This window comes from Carcharodon carcharias, chromosome 1, assembly GCF_017639515.1.
Source record: "Carcharodon carcharias isolate sCarCar2 chromosome 1, sCarCar2.pri, whole genome shotgun sequence".
NCBI classification, from domain to species: Eukaryota; Metazoa; Chordata; class Chondrichthyes; order Lamniformes; family Lamnidae; genus Carcharodon; species Carcharodon carcharias.
In genome coordinates, this window is record NC_054467.1 from 248,902,032 (window position 1) to 248,920,258 (window position 18,227).

Sequence of the window (18,227 nt, forward strand, 5' to 3'; positions counted from 1 at the left end):
TGACCTCAGGATGTCTCAAAGTGCTCTGTTGTCAATTTAGAAGTGCAGTCACTGTTATAATTTAGGAAATGCAGCAGCCAATTTATGCATAGCAAGCTCCCAAAAACAACAAAGAGACAATGAATAGATAATCTATTTTTTATGTATTGGTTGAGGGATAAATATTGGCCAAGATACTGGGGGGGTGTTGGTGATGGTGGTGGGGGGGTGGTCGTTGTGGTGGGTGAGGGGGTGTTACTCCCCTGTTCTTCTTTGAAGTGGTGTTGTGGAACTTTCAAGTCCTGAAAGGGCAAGTTAGGCCCCTGTTAACATTTCATCTAAAATACGGCACTTCCAATGGTACAGTGCTCCCTGTACTTCAGCCTTTTGGGTCCATGTTTGACTCTAGATCTGACAACAATAAAGGCCCCTTTCCATCATCAATTGTCAATAGTTCACAAATGGAGCTGGTTGAAGTCTTACGATCCTTGAAAGGCTCCAATTCTTTTGGTTCCATTGAAACCTGGTTGGCTGAATTAAAGTGGCATCGCTGTGGTTTTCTGGGAGTTTATGGTCAGACATTCTGTTATTCTTGAGGGCTCTGAGCATTGTCATTAAGAAAACTTTATTTTAACCAGGCACACTTCATTAAGGGGGTGCAAGTGTTCTCCTCACAGCAGAGAAGGTTAAGGAGAGATTTAATAGGAATGCTCAAAATAAAGAGAAATATGTTTACACAATGCACTGCCGGAAAGGATATGGAAACAAATCTAATAATAAATTTCAAAAGTAAATTGGATATACACTCTAAATAAAAAACAATGCAGGGAAAGGAAAGAGGAATGGGACTAATTGAATAGGAATAATACAGTCACAATAGGCTAAATGGCCTCCTTCTGTGCTGTGAGATTCTATGATTAACAGAAGTGGATAAACTAATCAAGAGGTAGTGGCTGCTTGCAGTGAAACTTTGATTTTAAAAGCCTGAAGATTACAAGAGGAAGGGAAAACAGAGGGGGCACCTCAGTTTTCAAGTTCTGAGAAAAGTTAATTTAAGTAGGAGTAGAAATAGAGAGAAGTTACAACACAGAAAGAGACCATTTAGCCCCACCAGCCCATGTCGGCATTTACCCTCAACACAAGGGAACAGTCTGCATCACATTTACGCACTCTGTTCTTATATCCCTTCATTCCAATTCCCATCATACAAACAAATGCAGAGTCTTCATTTCAACAGGATGGTGATTCAGGAGAGGGAATGCGAAGAAGGAAGTTGGAAACCAGAGTCAAAAGAACACCTATCAGACAAAATTATATTTCTTGCATCCTGTTCAGGACTGTGAGATAAGAACTATTTGGACCCACTTGTGATGCCAAAGCAATTTTCCAGTCTTGGAGGCACTTGAGCTTTAGAGAGAGTTAAGAATATTTTCCGGCAAAATACGCATTTGGCATAGAGGAAACCAAGCTTGTTGGAGCAGTTCTAGGAAGGGCAGATTGTTCAGGTTCCATTTGTGACCTGGCTTCAGTTTGATGGTTGTCAAAGGTGGCCTGATATGTAAGATCCATTCTAGAGTTAATCAGATAGGAAAAGTTTGCCCAATTGCAGCTGTGGTATCTGCTGTGGATTGAAATGCCAAAGAGTAATTCTGACTGCAAATATTTGAATGAACTATCAACAAAGGAGAAAGGTTTAAGTGGGAGGCACATCTATTGAGATGGAACCATCGCTACATTACCAGTTGCATCACTATACATTTTTGATGATATATTGTTACAATCCCAGCTGATGTTAACACTGGACGAGTCAGATCCCAGAGTGAAAACTGGCTTGATAGATCTTACTTTTTTTTAGAAACCGTGGAACAGAGTTATTGAACAAATTCACAGGAGTTTACTGATTAACTTTTAACATAAAGAATAAAACATTTAGTAAACAAGGAAAAAAAAACTATATTACACCAGACCAAAAGATTGGAAAGATCTCAACACAAATGCAGGAAAATGATTCAAACTCACACCATTCCTTTTATCCCAGCAAACCCTTACAGGCACAAAACCCAGTGAATATTTACCACTATCTTCACACCGAGGCTTCTAATTAGGCTGGCCCAGTTGCAAATGGCTTTCTTCTGATGGATTTCTGAGCATTGACTAGATGCTTTATCCACAGCTGGTCTCTTTCCCTGAGACACCCAAAACCATACTCTAAACTCACTGTTACTTCAACTGTACGAGTTCCCTAAATTCAGTTCCCCTGCAGCCTTGAAGGAATTTCTTACCAGAGAAGTTAAAACTTCTGTCTTCACTCTCCGATATACATACTCTGAACTTCTTTTCTGTCTTTGTCTGTGTCTCTTTGTGTCACTGGTCAGCTGTCACTAGGTAACAACACAGTTTTTTCTACCTTGAGTTTCTTTCCCCCAAAATCATCAAACTATTAATCCCTTTGTAACCCATCTCTTTACTTTTCTCATTCGTTCAGGGGGTGTGGGCTAGGTCAGCATTTATTGCCCATCACAAATTGCCCTTGTTCAGAGAGTATTGAAGAGTCAACCATATTGCTGTGGGTCTGGTGTCACATGTAGGCTAGAACAGGTAAAGACAGCAGATTTCCCTCCCTAAAGGACATTAGTGAATCAGTTTTTTTTTTGCGACAATCGGCAATGGTTTCATGATCATCATTAGACTTTTAATTCCAGATTTTTATTGAATTCAAATTTCACCATCTGCTGCTGTGGTGGGATTCGAATCTGCGTCCCAAGAGCATTACCCTGGAATACTTGTCCAGTTACAGGCGTTATAAAAACTCATTAAAAATGCAAGTATACAAACAAATCTGGAAAACCTGACTTTTTTTGCGAGGAGACCCTCCAGAATTCATGGCACCAAGCTCACAAACAAAAAAAACGAAATGAAACTGAAACCACGTTCCACTTTTAAAAAATTAATTCGTGGGATGTAGGTCTCACTGGCTAGGCCAGCATTTATTGCCCATCCCTAATTGTCCTCGTTCATAGGGCATTTAAGAGTCAACCACATTGCTGTGGGTCTGGAGTCACATGTAGGCCAGACCGGGTAAGGATAGCAGATTTCCTTCCCTGAAGGACATGAGTGAACCAGATGGGTTTTTACAACAATTGACAATGGTTTCATGGTCATCACTTGACTTTTTTAATTCCAGGTATTTATTGAATTCATATTCCACCATCTGCCGTGGTAGGATTCGAACCCAGGTCCCCAGAGCATTGCCCTGAGTAGAAGTACAGGAGAAAGTGAAAAATGATTTACAAGGGTGGCTCCAGAACTGAGATTATACCTGGGAAAGATTGAACAGACTGGAGCATTTTTTATTTAGATAGGACAAAACTTAGAGTAGATCTGATAGATGTCTTTGAAATTATAAATGGGTTGGACAGCGTAGATATGGAGAGATTAGGCTGAATTTTCCAGTGAGGTGTTGGGGCCATATCCAGGACTAAGCCCGTGTATGGCCTCAGCACACCTTCCAGGGCAACTTTACATCAGGCAGCCTCCTAATTGGCCACCTCCACATGCGTCATTCAATGGCAGTGGCAGACCAGGGAAAGCAGAAGGCCCGTGGTAATGTCCCGATGGCCGCCCTACTGAGAGAGGCAAGTCAGGCTCGAGAAGAAGGAGGCTTAGGTGGTGTCTCAAAGACAGGTGCCCGCGAAGGTCTCCGTCTTCACTGGCGAGAAAGATGGCAGAATACCATCAGGCCGTAAGGGGCCTGAGGGCAGAGGGTTGAGCACACCACCCCCCCCACCTGCTCCGTCCACCTCCTGTAAGCATTGCCACCCCCGCTGCTGCCAATTAACTCAGCCACCAATGAGCTGCTGGCCTCCTGGCGAGAGGCTGCGTCTGCACTACTGCTGGATTCCCAACACACCGGGGGGTGGGGGGGGGGGGGGTGTTGGGGGGTGTGGTGGTGTTGTCGTGTGGCACCAGGTACTTTGCAGCATAGGGGGACAATGGTTTTTGATTGGGGCCATATTTGACTTCATTTCCTTTCTGCCTCAGCGGAGAGTCTTGCTGATTCCTGTAACAGTCCGCCTCTGGAAAAGTTGCCCACAGGTGGGACAGCATCAGGGAGCCATGTTTCTCTCCACCTTCCTGGCCCCCAAACACCTCCAAGCCTGTCTGCCCGGGGCCAGGAGACATTGGGAGAAAATCCAAAACTAAAGGCCATAAAATAGGAGCAGGAGTAGGCTACTCATCCCTCAATGCTGCTCTGCAAAGACAAATAAATCCAATTGGGAAATAAGGAGAAATGTCTTTGCTCAGATTTGTTAACTTTCTGCTGTCACAGGAAATGGTTGAAGTAAATAACTCTGGTGGTTTCAAAAGCAAACTGGATGAGCACGTGAGAGAAAAGGGAATAAAAAGACCTGCTGAAAGGAGAAGGTGAGGCAGATAGAACGGGGGGTGTAACACTGGCACAGGTGATGGGCTGAATGGCCTGTATCTGTGCTGTGTATGTTATGCAGTTCCACATAATTCCAAATTCAGCATCTTTTCATAGACGAGTTAGAATATGGAAAATTGTATTGTTGCACCACGTTGCACTATTCTGGTGTTAGAAATATTTTTCACTGATAGCCCCTGTGTGATATCTGATTTGAAAGTAATCTCTTGGTACCGAGTGCAAGTTTGGACAGACTGCAACTGCTGTGTCATCAGCTCTGTTGGGAATCCCTCTCCAAATCCTCTTTTGCATCCCTACCATTCCTGTCTTCTATAAAATACTGCTGAGAAACTGCTTATTTGGCAAAACATTTGCTCACCTGACCTAATGTCTTCTTTATTGCCTGTAAGGCCATTTGGGATGTCCTCAGGCCATGAAAGCCACTATAGAAATGCAAGGCCTTTCTTTTTTCCATCAATAGATCTGACAGGTTACCTGCAAAGTTAAGGCTGTGTTATTATTCGGAAGTAGCCCCACTTGGCTTCTTTCTTTATCTTTTATAGCTACGCAGTTGGAACAAACATGCACATTGCAATCCTTTCAAATGCAAGAGAACTTTACTGACACCTCATCAACTTACAAAATATTCACAGAGATAAAAACAAAAAAACTGCGGATGCTGGAAATCCAAAACAAAAACAGAATTACCTGGAAAAACTCAGCAGGTCTGGCAGCATCGGCGGAGAAGAAAAGAGTTAACGTTTTGAGTCCTCATGACCCTTCAACAGAACTTGAGTTCGAGTCCAAGAAAGAGTTGAAATATAAGCTGCATTAAGGTGTGTGGGGGGGGCGGGTGGGGAAGAGAGAGAGAGAGAGAGAGAAGTGGAGGGGGTTGGTGTGGTTGTAGGGACAAACAAGCAGTGATAGAAGCAGATCATCAAAAGATTTGTTGTTTGTGACATCTTTTGATGATCTGCTTCTATCACTGCTTATTTGTCCCTATAACCACACCACCCCCTCCACTTCTCTCTCTCTCTCTCTCTCTCCCCCCCCCACCCCCCACCCACACACCTTAAACCAGCTTATATTTCTTGGACTCGAACTCAAGTTCTGTTGAAGGGTCATGAGGACTCGAAACGTCAACTCTTTTCTTCTCCGCCGATGCTGCCAGACCTGCTGAGTTTTTCCAGGTAATTCTGTTTTTGTTTTACAAAATATTCACCCCAGTGTAGTCCCTAATGACAACCTCTGGTGTTATCCCGGTGATGGCACCTTGTGCTCTGGCTAAAATTCCAGAAATTAGTGATTGCAGTTGTTCCACATCGCTCTCTATGACAACATATATCAAGCTATTAATATAACCAAAGTCCACAAGCCTGATATATTTAAGGTGACAAAACTAGATAGCATCGCATATTCTGGTGAGGAGATTTAGTACTTCCCCATATCTCCAGATGGCAGGTTGTAGGGGGAGGGGAGGATGGTCAAATCAGGTCGAAGCAAGTTTTAGCTGCATTCCATTCTGACTGGGTTGGTCAGACCGTTGCAGCACAGAAGGAGGCCATTCAGCCCATTGAATCTGCGCCGTCTCTCTGTAAAAGCGACTCAGCTAGTTCCGCTCCCTGCCTTTTCCCCGTAGCCCCGACATTATTTTCTCTTCAGATAATTGTCCAATTCCCTTTTGAGAGCTATGACGGTATCTGTCACAGCCACACTCTCAGGCAGTACATTTCAGGTCCTAAACACTCACTGTGCGACAAAGGTTTTTCCACATGTTCGTTTGCAAATCACCTTAACTCAGTGCCCTTTGGTTCCACCAATGGGAACTGTTTCTTGCTATCTACTCGGTCCAGACCTTTCATGATTTTGAGTTTCTAGTTTCAGGTCTGGATAACTGCTGAATACGTACCACCCAGATTGAAAGGCATGGGGTAGATGGAAATATATCTGTTTTCAGGTCTGAACAGTTTCTGAGTACATATTCTGAATAAATTAGAAGCAATTCAGAGCAGGTTCACTCGACTGATACCTGGGAAGGGGGGACGGATGTTGGGGTTATCTCACGAGGAAAGGTTGAAAAGGTTGGGCCTGTATTCATTGGAGTTTAGAAGAATGAGAGGTGATCTTATTGAAACATATAAGATCCTGAGGGGACTTGACAGGGTGGCTGCAGAAAATTTGTTTACCCTTTGGGAGAGACACGAACTAGGGGACACAGTTTAAAAATAAGGGGTCTCCCATTTAAGATGGAGATGAGAAGAATTTTTTTTAACCAGCATTGGAATTGGGGGCGAGGTCATTGAATATTTTGAAGGCCGAGACAGATAGATTCTTGACTAATGAGGGAGTCAAAGGTTATCAGGGGTAGGCAGAATGTGGAGTTGAGGCCACAATCAGATTAGCCATGATCTTATTTTAATTTGTTCATGGGATGTGGGCATCGCTAGCTAGGCCAGCATTTATTGCCCATCCCTAATTGCCCTTGTTCAGAGGGCATTTAAAAGTCACCACACTGCTGTGGGTCTGGAGTCACATGTAGGCCAGACCAGGCAAGGACAGCAGATTTCCTTCCCTAATGGGCATTAGTGAACCAGATGGGTCTTTATGACAATCGGCAATTATTTCTTGGTCATCATCAGGTTTTTAATTGCAGATTTTTATGAATTCAAATTCCACCATCTGCTGTGGTGGGTTTCAAACCCACATCCCCAGGGCATTACCATGAGTTTCTAGAATACTAGTCCAGTGACAATACCACTATACCACCATGGAGTAGGCTTGAGGAGCAATGTGGCCTACTCCTGCTCCTATTTCATATGTTTGCATGTACAGTCCACACTAAATGACACAAATGGGCCGAAGGGCCTCTTCTGCACTCTGTGATACTGTGATTCTGTGACACAGGGTAGATTATCAACTTGCCAGTAGACATTAAACTAGCATGCACAGGCCTTGTACTGAAATCCAAATGTTAAAATGACACCAAATAGAAAAACTTGGCTTATAAAGTGTGGCTTAAATATAAAGCTGGCTACTTGAACAAGGTGCTAAATGATTGCAGATGTCTCTGGTGCTCTATCACTGTAACACTTAATGCCTTAGGAACATAGGAACATAGGATTTAGGAGCAGGAGTAGGCCATTCAGCCCTTCGAGCCTGCTCCGCCATTCAGTAAGACCATGGCTGATCTGGTTATGGTCTCAGCTCCACTTTCCTATCTGGCCCCCATAACCCTTGACTCGCTTGCCCAGCAAAAATTGGCCTAACTCTGCCTTGAATAAATTCAATAACACAGCCTCCACTGATTTCTCTTTACCAGTGGGTGCTGAAGAAAATTGGGGAGAGGAAAGGATGAACCCTCAGCCTCCGTATTATCTTCCTCTGACAAAGTTTCCTTTCCCTGCTTTCACCATTGTCCCCTTTTAGAAAGTCACACTTCCTCCTGTAGAGATTTTACCCACAACGGTTGTAGCTCACAGACAGAGATTGGTCAGTTGAACTTCTGCTTTACCTTTCACAACAACTTACTTCCCAAATGCTTCCGGGCTGATCTCTGAAGCCCAAAAACAGAACAGATTTAATATCCTTTCAAACTGTGTGAAGCGGTTAGGTAAAGTGAATCGGGAGTCAATGATGAAAAATGTATATTCTCTACCTGATGACCTCAGGATGTCCAAGTGCTTGTTTTTCATTCATTCATGACATGTGAGCATCTCTGGCTTATTGCCCACCCCTAATTTCCCTTGAGAAGGTGTGAGCTGCCTTCTTGAACTGCTGCAGTCCATGTGTTATAGGTACACCCACAGTGCTGTTGAGAAGGGCGTTCTAGGATTTTGACCCGGCGAGAATGAAGGACTGTCGATATATTTCCAAGTCAGCATGATGTGTGACTTGGAGGGGAACTTGCAGGTGGTGGTGTTCCCATGTGTCTGCTGCCCTTGTCCTTCTAGATGTAGTGGGCATAGATTTGGAAAGTGCTGCCTCAGCAGCCTTGGTGAGTTCCTGCAGTGCATCTTGTAATGGTAGACACTGCTGCTACAGTGTGTTGGTGGTGGAGGAAGTGAATGTATGTTGATGGGGTGTCAACCAAGCAGGCTGCTTTGTCCTGGAAGGTGTCCAGCTTCTTGAGTGCTGTGGGAGGCAAGTGGAGAGTATTCCATCACGCTCCTGAGTTGTGCTTTGTGGATGGTGGACAATCTTTGGAGAGTCAGGAAGCGAGTTGTTCATTGCACAATTCCTAGCCTCTGATATGGCTAGTCCAGTTCAGTTTCTGGTCAATGATAATCCCCAGGATGTTGATAGTGGAGGAATCAGTGATAGTAATGCCATTGAATGTTAAGGGGCAATGGTTAAATTCTCTCTCACTGGAGATGGTCATTGCCTGGCACTTGTGTTGTGTGAATGTTACTTGCTACTTGTCAGCCTAAGCCTGGATATTGTCCAGGTTTTGCTGCATTTGGACATGAACTGCTTCAGTAATGGAGGAGTTGTGAATGATGCTGAACATTGTACAAACATCAGCGGAACATCCCCATTTCTATTGATGGAAGGGAGGTCATTGATGAAGCAGCTGAAGGTGGTTGGGTTGAGGACACAACCCTGAGGAACTCCTGCAGTGATGTTCTGGAGCTGAGATGACTGACCTCCAACAACCACAGCCATCTTCCTTTATGCTAGGTGCGACTCCAACCAATGGAAATTTTTCCACCTTGTTCCCAATGACTCCCATTTTGCTAGGGGTCCCTGATCCCACACTTGGTCAAGTGCAGCCTTGATATCAAGTGCAGTCACTGTCACCTCACCTCAGGAGTTCAGCTCTTTTGTCCATGTTTGCACCAAAGCTGTAATGAGGTCAGGAGCTGAGTGGCCCTGGCGGAACCCAAGCTGAGCATTAGTGAGCAGGTTTTTGCTAAGCAAGTGTCGCTTGTTCTGGAGCACAAATCTTCAGTATTATTGCTGGAATATTGTCAGGGTCCATAGCCTTAATTATTTTTATATATAAAAAAATGTCCAGTGTAGAAAGGCAAAGTATTTTCCAATTTAAAAAACACACACGCACATTACAAGTAAAAGTCCAACTTGGTGGCCACTGTTTTGCAGCCTTTGTCTGAATAGATCTTTTCATTCTCAAGAAAGTATCTGGTGCCTTCAGGCATTTCTTGATATCATGTGGAATGAATTGAAGTGGCTGAAGACTGACATCTGTAATGCTATCTGAGGGACCTCCCGAGGAGGCTGAGATGGATCATCCACTCGGCACTTCTGAAGATTGTTGTGAATGCTTCAGCCTTATCTTTTGCACTGCTGTGCTGGGCTGGGCTTCCCCATCATTGAGAATGGGAATGTTTGTGGAGCCTCCTCTTCCTGTTAGTTGCTTCATTTTCCACCACCATTCACGACTAGATGTGGCAAGACTGCAAAGCTTAGATCTAATCTGTTGGTTATGGATTTGCTTAGTTCTATCTATCACTTGCTGCTTATGCACTTTGGTACACAAGTAATCCTGTGTTATAGCTTCATCAGGTTGATGCCTTATTTTTAGGTACCCCTGGTGCTGCTCCTGACATGCCCTCCTGCACTCCTCATTGAACTTGGGATGATCCCCTATCTTGATGGTAATGTTAGAGGGGGGATATCTCGGGCCATGAGATTACAGATTGTGTTCGAGTACAATTCTGCTGTTGCTGATGGCCCACAGCACCTCATGGATGCCCAGTCTTGAGTTGCTAGATCTGTTCGAAATCTATCGCATTTAGCACAGTGATAGTGCCACACAACACAATGGAGGGTATTGTCAGTGTGAAAGCGGGACTTCATCCCTCACCACCTGCCACAGACTTATCTAGCAGCTATGTCCTTTAGGACTCTGCCAGCTTGGTTTGTTTTCTTTCATTCATTCATGGGATGTGGACGTCGCTGTTTAGGCCAGCATTTATTGCCCATCCCTAAATGCCCTTGAGAAGCTGCCATCTTGAATCACTGCAGTCTATGTACTAGTGCTCCTGAATTAATTTTGGCAATGGACCTTAAAGTCCCTCATTCATAGTACATTCTGCACCCTTGCTACCCTCAGTGCTTCCTCCATGAGGTGTTCAACATGCAGAAGTACTTATTCATCAGCTGAAGGCAGGCAGGGAGGGGTGCGGTACATGGTAATCAGCAGGAGGTTTCCTTGTCTGTGTTTGTCCTGATGCCATGAGATTTCATCGGGTCCACAGTCAATGTTGAGGATTCTCAGGACAACTCCCTTCTGACTGTATACCACTGTGCCATCTCATCTCTTCCATTGCAAGAACATACCCAGGTATGGTGATGGTGGAGCCTGGGACATTATCTGTAATGTATGATTCTGTGAGGATGACTATGTCAGGCTGCTGCTTGACAGTCTATAAGATAGCTGTCCCAATTTTGGCACAAGCCCACTGATGTTAGTCAGGAGGACTTTGCAGAGTTTGCCATCGTCGATTCCAATGCCTAGGTCAATGTTGGGTGGTCCGTCCAGTTTTATTCCTTTTTATTGGCTTTGTAGTGGTTTGATATAACTGAGTGTCTTGTTAGGCCATGTCAGGGAGTTAAATGCCAACTACATTGCTGTGGGCCTGGAATCACATGTAGGCCAGACCAGGTAAGGACATCAGATTTCCTTTCCTAAAGGGCATTAGGGTTTTTACAACAATCAACAATGGTTTCATGGTCATTATTAGACTTTTAATTCCAGATGTTTATTGAATTCAAATTCCACCATCTGCCATGATGGGATACCAACCCAGGTCTCTAGAGCATTACTCTGGCTCTCTGGGTTACTGGTCCAGTGACAATACCACTGTACCATTGCCTCCCCTTTACAGCCAATGAAGTTCTTTTAAAGTGTAGTCACTGTTGTAATGGTGTCATAAATTCATTGCAGAAGAGTAGGAGGCCATTTGGCCCATCAAGTTGATGTTAGCTGTCTGTTGAGCAATTCAGTTAGTCCCTTTTCCCTGCTCTATCCCCATAACTCTGGAAGTTTATTTGCCTCAAGTGTCTATCCAATTTACTGTTCAAATCATTCATCATCGCTGCTTATATTTGAAGTCAGCAAGTTCCATATCATTACCACTCACTGAATTAAAGAGTTCTTCCTCACATCCCCTCTGTATCTCTTGCCCAAAACCTTATGCCTGTGCCGCTACTCCTTGTACAATGACTTAATGGGAATAGCTTTGCTTTGTCTAATTTCCTTTACCTGTGACAATCTTGTACACTTCGATCAAATCTGCTCAGTGCTGCGCTGGTGTGTCAACCTTAATTTTTGAGTTGAAGTCCTGTTGCAGGATTGAAACCACATTTTGCAGGTGAGAGTTTTACCAACTGTGCCACAGCTAACATGGGCAATTATTAATTTACCAGTGTCATTAAAATAGAGAGGACATAGTTTATGTGAAATTTCTTTGTACAGATTGTGGCATGAACTACAAAGAGTGGTGTAGACAAGAGATTTAACCATGGCTCAGTGCGCACTCTTGATTTTGAATCAAGAAAGTTTCAGGTTCAAACCCCACTCCAGAGACTTGCATGCATCATTGAAGCTGACCCTTCCAGTGCAGTACTGAAGAATCATTGAATTGTCATAAGTACCATCTTTTGGATGAGACATTAAACTTAAGCCCTGTCTGCTGTCTAAGATATATGTAAAAGATCCCACAAAGCACTATTCAAAGAAAAGCTTCTTATGATATCTTGGCCAAAGACTACTCCTCAACCAACATTAGCAAAAAAAAAAATTATATGCTCATTATTACATTGGTGTTTACCCCTTGCAATGTTTTGCCTTTCCCTTTAACTTAACCAGATAAGATCCACAGGCTGGTGAGCTGATTCCAATTTATTGGCAGCTCATCTCAGTGATGATTCCGCGCTTCCAACCACAGTTTTATTTCACCTACCCCTCACCGGGTGAACGGGGAGTACAGTAAAATGAGGCCCACAATCTGCCTGCCTGACGTAAGCCTCCAAACTTTAATCATTACATAGCCACATAACTATCTAAACTCAATCGCCAAATGCTTCTCGTCTGAGGTTGCAATTATGAGACAGCAGTGTCACGCTAGCTTCTGCTGAGAATTCTTTTTGAAGACTGTGGAAGAATGCATCTTTAAACTCTCACTCAGCTCTCCTCATCAAACACCACACACTTGTGGTAATCATATTCTGTTGGTTCCAATATACTTGGGGTCCCAACTGAACATCTGTCCCCATTAAACTATACTGTCTTAAATTGCACAGAGGTTATTTACTGGAAACAAACCAAAGAACATATCAACTCCTGCAGGAAGAGACAGACTACTTTTCTGCTAATGTAATTGTGACAAGATAAATGGAGACTACTGAATGGGATTCAATTAATTGCATGAGGGATGGACATTTGCGAGCTTGTGAATAATTGTACTAAATGTTTACACCATCCCTTCACTATTGGTGACATAGAATGAATTTCAGTTCACATGGCTGTAATGAAAGGAACCAAAGAGTAGCCGAATTACCTGGAAAAACTCAGCAGGTCTGGCAGCATCGGCGGAGAAGAAAAGAGTTGATGTTTCGAGTCACGCCGATGTTGCCAGACCTGCTGAGTTTTTCTAGGTAATTCTGTTTTTGTTTTGGATTTCCAGCATCCGCAGTTTTTTTGTTTTTATCTAAGAGTAGCCTCTTTCAGAGTTGGCACTCCCCATTAGAGGGGTCTCTGTGCAGGAATCCTCCACATTTCGGTTGGAGATTTAGCATGGGGAGTGTTGCACAAAGCACACCTGTCAAGTACGTTTTTTAGAAAGATCCATGGTTCCTCCCCTTGGGCTGCCTGCAATGTTTTTATGGCCATGGTGAGGCCATTGTGAGCTTGCAGCTCCTCTCCGTTATGTAAAAGGGCCTGTTTCAGGCCCACGTCCCCTTCAGCTACCCTTTTGAAGAAGGGAGCAGGCAGCTTGGAAGACCTCTTCTGGGCCTGGCCAAGCTGGTCATCCACGGATGCAGGCAGAACATGGCTAAGTGGGTTATTGGGCCAGACAGCCCAACTACATTCTGGGGTGATAACCGTGCCTGGGTGTCACTAGACTGGGAGTGGCTGTTCAAGGCACCAGAGAAAGTAGGATGTGTAGTCGACACCAGGGACAAGGTTAATTTTAAGACCATAAGACATAGGAGCAGGAGTACGCCAGTTGGCCCATCAAATTTACTCCGCCATTCAATGCTATCATGGCTGATCTGATAATCCTCAACTCTACTTACCTGCCTTTTCCCCATAACCCTTGATTCCCTTACTGATTAAAAATCTGTCTATCTTGCCTTGAATATACTTAATGACCCCGTCTCTACAGCCCTCTGTGGTAAAGAAATCCACAGATTCACTATCCTCTGAGAGAAGAAATTCCTCCTCACTTCTGTCTTAAATGGGCGACCCCTTTCTCTGAGGTTATGCCCTCTGGTCTTAGACTCTCCCACAAGGGGGAACAACCTCTCAACATCTACCCTGTTAAGTTTCCTTTTGGTTTTGGAATTTATTGCTTCTGCCCCTTTATAGAGAGGGCAACTTTGTTCATTCGATTTTGACTAATGACTCCTGTGTCATCCTAAGTGGTATCTTATATGAGTGAGGTGCAGGCTCAATTTGGAGTTAGGTGGACTCTTTTGATGAAGCAAAAGTCATTAAATTAAACAAAAACATCTATAAATCAGCAGGGATGACAGACCTGGTGGGGCACTGTAACTAAAGCAAAGCATCAAAAGAAACTTACAAAATCAAATCAAAATATCATTTCTGGGGGAAAAGTGCTCTTGGTGAAGCTTAAACTCACAATCTCAGCAGCTCACATATTCTACACTGCCATATGAGCAGCACATAATAACTGATTGCACCACTGGAGCACAGTCTAATGTTAGGTGGATGTGAACTGATTATGTCTTGGTTACCAAATAGGATAATTAAATTATTAATTGGACTCACTTAAACCATAATTGCCTTCTTCTTAAAGATGGACAACGAGTAAGTTCCAACTTAAAATAAAGTTAACATCAATATTACTTCTTGCATCCACCATGCACTCCAGTCCTTCTGATGGCATAAGCATACCAGCAGATTCTGCGTTCCCTCTCCAGGTATACCAAGGCGTAGGTATAGCCACAGAAGAGAGGCAACCAGCTGGAACAATCAGCCCCACACCCTCATTGAGCACATGCTGCCTAGGCCTGGGATTGACCACTTTGGCCAGGCCCTAGAGCAGTCCCCGCGTGGAGATACTCCTATCTGTCCACTTGCCTCCACACTGGGCGACCACTGCTCCAGGGTATGGGACTGATGGGCAGCCAGAAATTGCAAATGAATGGATGAGACTCAAAAGCACCTAATCAATTCCATGGTGTGTCACTTATTGATCGTCTCATTTAAAAAGCCCTACAAGGTGGTTGGTGTGGAAAGTAACATCAGGCTTTTGCAGCGGTGAGTGGTCTCCTAGGATTGGGGGATAAGGTGTGTACAGGATTACGTGGAGCTGGATATTGCACAGCTTTTTCCAAGTAGTAACAGGCACAATGGCTTCTTTCTGTGCTGTAAGATTCTATGGGACTCGATCAAAGGAAGCTTCAATTTATATCATTTTCATACTAAATATGAGTTAGGTGAGTGGTAGGGGATGCTTATTACCAACATTAGGTACAAGAATTATTTATGTGTGTGCGTTTATATGTGCCCCTCGTGTGTGCTATGTTCATGTACTATATTCTGTACACCGAGCACTGTATGTATTGTCCTTAACATGTTGTTGAAAGAACTGTAATTTTTTTGCAGTACCAATAACATTGCTGCAGAGATACTACAGATCCATGATACCATTCAGCTAGCTTCACAAGTCATTGATTGCCATTCTGAAATAAAGGATAAAGAATTGGGTTCAAGAGGCCACTTTGCTCTAGAACAGGCTATACTGTGACTGGTCATGAGGCTGAAAACACATGTGCAACTAGTTCTGGTCTTCAATAATTCCCAATGTGTTTAGAAATGATTTTGAACTTGAAATTGGATTCTCATCTTCTTTTGCAGCAGCTGAGTGTTGAAATATTTATATCTAAATTCCATTATCACCACCAATTTAATGAGGGGAGATCTACTGTCCTATGGGTGCGTACTTTAAGCATGAACTTGGCTGCATTTTGTGTGCCGCCTCCGGGTGTGTTTCTGGGGGTTGGGGGGGGGGTGGTGGGGGGCACATGGAACATAAAATAGGGTGAGCGCCAACCTCACCACCTTCCTACCTACCCTGGAGCTCACCACCATAATACAGCAGGCGGGTAAAAATCGGCAGCTCGCCCGCTGTATTTAAATAGGTAGTCAAGGGTGAATTAGGCTTGTTTCCAAGCCAATTGCCCATGCCATAAAACGTTTGGCATGGGTAGCCAGGCAAGAGTGGGCAACCCGATCTTTTTAAAAGGAACCTTCAAAGAGGGGGAAGGAAGAGGGGTTTCATTTATCGGGGGCTGTCCTTTGCCGATCGGGGGGGAATGGTTCCTCCTAAAATTGAACCCTCCTTCTTCCTAATCACCCCAACCTTAAAAACAACCCAGCAAGCCTGCCCCCCACCCCTCCCCCGACCAGCTAAAACCCTGCCTGGCCAAGACCCTGGACTTAACCAGCTTTGGGAAGGCCTGGGCCTTCACCATCATCTTCCTGCAGTCCCGGCAGTGGCCACTAACGCTCCCTTGGCACTGCTGGGACTGATGGAGCTGCCAGCCAATCCGATTGGTCGGCAGCTCCAGAGGGCGGGACCCCCTCTCCAGTCAGAGTCTGAAGTCCCACTGGGCCCTTATTAAACATGCCCTCAGCACATTATGGCTGCGGATTGGGCTGGTGTGGAGTGGCTCGGCTCCATGCTAACTTTACCTCTGGAGGTGTCGGCTGCCCACCGCTCCCCTGTTTTATTCAGCCCAATAAATTTCTCCGATTGTTGAAACTCTGGCTTCCAATCTTTGTGCCATTATTTTGACTCTTCTGTTTTATTGCTTTACCACGGCTATTCATTTTGAAATTCATTTTTTTCAAATACCCAATCTGTATATGTATATCTTGTTTGTGTTAGCTCAGCTCAGTTGTCAGCACTCTCATTCTCTTGAGCTCAGAGATTATTAGATTTCAGCTCCGCATAGCGACTTGAATGCATACCTTTTGCAATCCAGTGCAGTGCTGAGGGAGTGCTGTACCGTTGGAGCTGCTGCCTTTTGAGTATGATGATCAAGCATTTTCCCATCTGCCCGCTTAGGTGGACGTGGGAGATTCCTTGGCACTGTTTCGAAGAAGATCAGGAGATGTTACCCATCAGGAATGATTGGACATGTTGGGGTTGCTTTTCTTGGGAAGAGAGGAGGTTGATGGGAGATTTAACTAAGATGTATAAAATTATAAAGGGCCTCAATGGAGTGAATAGGAAGAAGCTCTTTTCAACAACCAGGGTGGTATAGATTTTAAAGTAATTGGTAGAAGGATGAGAGGGATTCGAGGAGAAAGTATTTCACCCAGAGCGTGGTAGGGATCTGGACTCTCACTGCCTGAAAGGATGGTAGAGGCAGAAGCCCTCATCACATTTAAAAAGCTATTGAATATACACTGGAATGCCATACCATACAAGCTTCGCACCAAGGGTTTAAAGGTGGGATTAGGATTGATAGCTCTCTTTTTTGGCCAACATTGACACAATGAGCCAAATGGCCTCCTGCTGTGCTGTAAGATTTTGTAAGTCTCTGGAGTGGGATCTAAACTTCCAATCTTAATGACTCAAAGTCTACCCATTGAGCCAAGGTTAATGCCTTTCATTGCATTGCTGCTTATGAAATTGTGCAGTTGTGTAATAGTAGCTTGTCTGCAGCTCAATGGTAATTCATCATGTGAAGACAATTCAATGAGATAAGGTACTATCTATAAATGTAAGTATTATTAATTTATCTCATAGTTCTGTTTGCTTGGCATTCATTTCCTACTGTGCCATTTGAGATTAAATATTTTCTTCTAAGTAGTAATCTATGCTATCACTTTAATGACTGAAGTGCCAGAATATAGTGTATTTTATTTCAGCACCATTCGGCAGAAGATTCTGCGTTCTATTGTATTAATGCCAATGTGCAGCACAAATCTCTCATCTTGTGTTTGAAGTGTCAGTTTCTCACCTAATTATATCTTTTCCCCAACGTTTTTTTTTTATTCTCCCATTTTCTTTTCAGCTGTGTGGAATTTCAAAGGCACTAAAGAGCATCATATCCCTCTCCAGATCGGAGACACTGTCAACATCCTCGAAATATGTGAAGGTGAGTGTGCACTCATTAAAGTTCAGGCTCGGGCTTGCATCTCCTTTGTTTCTGGGTTTCCTTGTGTAAATTCTTCAGTGGCAAATGTGCAGGCCAAGTGGGGATGTCCAGCAGGTTGAAAGTGTTTCCGTGTGTCATAGATAGTGTTAAACAATCCACCAGGATTAGCACAAAGGGTTAATGTCGATACAGGAAAGGACATTTGTCAATGTTGGGGTACATCTCAAAGGATTCAGGTTGATGTGTAAGGACAGAAATGATATCCCAGGGGTGGTGTTGGTTTTTATGTATAAGAAAATACAAAAATAAAATGAATAATTGAACCATAGAATCATAGAATATTGCAGCACAGGAGGTCATTTGGCCCATCAAGCCTGTGTTGGCTTTTTCGAAGAACAATACAGTTATCCCAATCTATCTCCTCGCAGTTCTTTCGCCTTCAAGTATTTATCCAATTCCCTTTGAAAGCCTACTATTAAATCTGTTTCCCCCATGCTATCAG

The 18,227-nt window shown here is 43.8% G+C and overlaps 1 protein-coding gene across 1 annotated transcript in view; it reads left to right on the forward strand.

Moving 5' to 3' along the window:
• Positions 1 to 18,227, forward strand: part of LOC121278030 (dedicator of cytokinesis protein 2-like) — a 1,199,266-nt gene that overhangs the window by 50,632 nt on the left and 1,130,407 nt on the right. Inside the window, exon 2 of the mRNA XM_041188048.1 lies at positions 17,642 to 17,725. Coding sequence (XP_041043982.1) covers positions 17,642 to 17,725 — 84 coding nt within the window. The remainder of the gene's footprint in view (positions 1 to 17,641; positions 17,726 to 18,227) is intronic.